Below are 3,651 nucleotides of genomic sequence, written 5' to 3'. Positions count from 1 at the left end.
CCCCCCCGCTCGCCCCCCCCCCCCCCCCAATTAATCCCTGCCTGGTGTGAAGGGGCTTAACTCGGCCGCTAACGATGCTCGGAGCAGAGGGCCCAGGTTTGGTGGAGAAAGAAGTGATTCAGGGAGAGAGGAGCCCCTGAATTTGTCATCATCTGCAGGAAAAAAAGGGGCTGGGATCTTCCCCTTTCCTCCCTCCACTGCATAATTTGGGTCCATCAGCCCCTTTTCACCCTGGTTTGGCACAACTTGGAAGCTTTTTTAAATATTAAGCTTCTTACCAAGGTCTGGAGCTGAATAAAACCTTCCCCCCTCCTCATCCTCCGTCAGACTCGTCGATGCTTTATGTTAATTGATGCTGGGGTTGCAGGAGCTCCCCCTTTTCCCCTCGGAGCTGCAAATTGGACTTAAAACCCCCCACGACTGCTGTCGTAGCTGCTTTTTGCTGCCAAAAACCACCCCCCAGGGGTGAGAAAGCCTTGGTTTAGTGGCTCCTGGCCCGGCTTGGTACGGATTAGCCCCAGCTCAGGCTGGAGGGGACATTCCTGCACCACCAGAGCCTTTTCCCTTCCCTTTTCCTTCCACCGCTTCGTTAACCGACCGCTCTAATGATATATAGCCCTCAGCTTCACCTCCTTCCCCACCAGTGGCTGCAGTTTAATAAATCCTCCCCCAAATAAGCACGGGGCAGAGCCCAGTGTGTGATATTGCGGTGTAATTTTGCTAAAAAAAACCCTTATTTTCCCCTTCCTGGGCTTTTCTGTGGTGCTTTTTAGCCTGAAAATTTTTTCCAGGCCTTGTCTCTTTTTGCCTTTTCCTTGATTACTTTATTTTTTTTGAGCCTCTTCACAGTGTATTGGGCCCTTCTCTGACTTTTTTTGGGGATAAAACATTCCAAATTCCCTCTCTGTGCCCCAAAATCTTGTGTCCTTCCTCATCCTTCTGTATCACAGGCTTGGAACGGATTCGGGCAACCTCCTTCCCCAATTCTTCCCTCTTTTCCCTCGATTTATGCCAGGATTTGTCTGCAATAACCCTTTTTTTTTAACTCTTTCCTAGCGGATTCTTGAGCCCGATGATTTCCTGGACGATTTGGACGATGAAGACTACGAAGAAGATACGCCGAAGCGGAGAGGGAAGGGGAAAGCCAAGGTGAGGGCACTTGGGTTGGCTCTGGCTGGGTCCTGGTGTTAATTTTGGTGGCGATTCTTGGCAAATCCCATCTTCCAGGGCTCAACAAAACCTCACTTTGGGGGAAAACTCATATCCAGCAGCATTTTGGGGCCGTCCCCACTACGGGGCAGTGTTGGATCGTGCTTTTTCTCCGACGCCGCATCACTGCTCTTGTCCTCCCTGTCACCCAAAAAGCCTTTTTGGGTCACAATTTTGCCTAAAACTTGCCTTTTTTTTTTTTTTTTCCAGGGCAAAGGTGTCGGAGGGGCTCGCAAGAAGCTGGATGCAGCTATTTTAGAAGACAGGGATAAACCCTACGCTTGCGACAGTGAGTAGGAAAAACCCCTCCTTGCCATTTAGGAGCAGAGCTGGGCTGCGTTGCTTTTGGGATCCGTGGGGGGTTTTTTTTTTATTTTTTTTCTGCTGGGATTTGGGTCTTAAACCTCAAAAAAAGTAGTCCAGGGGAGGGTGTTTTTGAATTCCTGGGACTCAGCCCTCCCTCCGAGTGGAGTTTTCCCCCCGGGAACGCCGTCATCCCGCCCCAGGCGAGGGGCCGTGCAGCCACTCGGGGTGTGGAAATGAGGATAAACCTCTCCCAATCTCACAGACACCCCCAGGAACCCAGTTAGGGGGAAAAAGGGCAACGGGCACAAACTGGAAGATGGGAACTTCCATCTCAACATGAGGAGGAACTTCTTTACGTTGAGGGAGATGATGGAGTCTCCTTCTCTGGAGAGATTCCAAACCCACCTGGACACGTTTTTTATGTCCGACCTGCTCTGGTTGACCCTGCTGTGGGCTGAGGGTTGGATTTTGGGATTTGGGGGTGAACTTTGAACCCTCTCTTCTTCCCCCAACAGCCTCGGGGAACAGTACTACCGGGATGCCATGGAGCAGTGTCACAACTACAACGCCCGGCTCTGCGCCGAGAGGAGCGTCCGCCTCCCTTTCCTCGACTCCCAGACTGGGGTTGCCCAAAGCAACTGCTACATCTGGATGGAGAAACGTCACCGAGGGCCAGGTAAGGTGGGAAAAAGCCAGCTTGGGGACAAGGACTCTGTGTGTGTCATCACCTCGGATAATTTTGGGTTGTTTTTTTGGTTTTTTGAATAAAAGGTTTAGCCGCCGGGCAGCTTTACTCCTACCCCGCGCGCCGCTGGCGGAAGAAACGCCGTGCTCATCCTCCAGAGGACCCCAGACTTTCTTTCCCTTCTATCAAACCAGGTAAATCCTTCCCACTGCTGCTTTCTGCGCCCAGTTAGGGGTGACTTTTTGGGCAAAATCGTGCCCAAATATCACCGGATGATGATTGAGGGGCGGTGAATCCCTTTTTCTGACCCCGCCGCGCTGCGTGAGACGGGATCTTGCTGCATCTCCCTCTTCCCCCACTGATTTTTCTCCTTTTTCCCCCCACTGGCTCCTGCAGACACGGATCAGACCCTGAAGAAGGAAGGGCTGATCTCTCAGGACGGCAGCAGCCTGGAAGCCCTTTTGAGGACCGACCCGTTGGAGAAACGGGCCCTCCCCGATCCCCGCATCGACGACGACAGCCTGGGCGAGTTCCCCGTCACCAACAGCCGCGCGCGGAAGGTACAGCAGGGACAGGGCCTTCCCCTCGGCGGTGGGAGTGGGAGTTTCGGGGTAAAACACAGCTATTTCGGCCACGCCGCTCTGATTTTCCACCCCTTTCCTCTTTCCCTCTGCTTTTTCTGGGTTTGGGATGGATTTTGGGGGGCAGAGATGATGCTGCCGCCTTTGTGGCGATGTTGTGTAGACAGGTGGATGTTCCCTTCCTCACCATCCCATTAGAAACTCCCTTGATTCAGGAGAAGAGAGTTTCCCGCCCCAAAAATTTAGGGAGAGGGGAGGTTTTGGCTCCAAAAATTCAGGGGGAGGGGAGTTTCTGGCCCCACAATTTAGGGAGAGAGAGTTTCTGGATGTTTTTTTCATCCTTTCCTCGCTGCTTTTTGACTCCCTGACTAGAGACAAGCTCCGAGACATCTTGTCAAGCCAGATTCCTTTTATTCCAAAGCTTTTCCCCCCCCCCCCTTTCTTTATAGCAAATTTATTTTAAATAGAGATTTTTTAGCTGTCGCCCGGGAGTAGGAAGGATGTTCAGCCGGTTCTTCAAAGCGCTGTCTCCTCCCTGTGAAGAAAAAACCCTGGAAGAAAAAACAGAGTGAAGTTTTTGAAATGAAGACACGGGGAAGAAGAAAAAGCCGAGGGAGGTTTTAGGGAGGTTACAAGTGTCTGGTTTCTTTTTTGCGTCGATAGAATAATCCAGGGTCGTTAGAAATCACAGTAATTAGTTCTGGAAAGTTGCGAGTCGACGCCGTCTCTCTGCTGCTGGGGAATTCAGGCTGCTCTGCTGATGGTTTGGCCTCTTCCCGTTGCTGTTGGCTCCTGGGGAGTGTTTAATTCCAGGGAAGGGGTGTTTTTCTCCATGTATTTTATGATTTTTCCCCCACCATCGTGTTCCCC

At 51.7% G+C, this 3,651-nt stretch overlaps 1 protein-coding gene across 1 annotated transcript in view; it reads left to right on the top strand.

The window, feature by feature from the left end:
• The window catches only part of LOC106902770 (zinc finger protein ubi-d4), a 58,870-nt gene that overhangs the window by 10,271 nt on the left and 44,948 nt on the right, over positions 1 to 3,651 (top strand). The window contains exons 5-6 of the mRNA XM_014966559.1: positions 1,057 to 1,149; positions 1,420 to 1,498. Coding sequence (XP_014822045.1) covers positions 1,057 to 1,149; positions 1,420 to 1,498 — 172 coding nt within the window. The remainder of the gene's footprint in view (positions 1 to 1,056; positions 1,150 to 1,419; positions 1,499 to 3,651) is intronic.

Source organism: Calidris pugnax, unplaced genomic scaffold (genome assembly GCF_001431845.1).
Source record: "Calidris pugnax isolate Ruff unplaced genomic scaffold, ASM143184v1 scaffold77, whole genome shotgun sequence".
NCBI classification, from domain to species: domain Eukaryota; kingdom Metazoa; phylum Chordata; class Aves; order Charadriiformes; family Scolopacidae; genus Calidris; species Calidris pugnax.
Note: the sequence above shows the minus strand (reverse complement) of the source record. Positions and strands in the feature narration are given on the sequence as shown.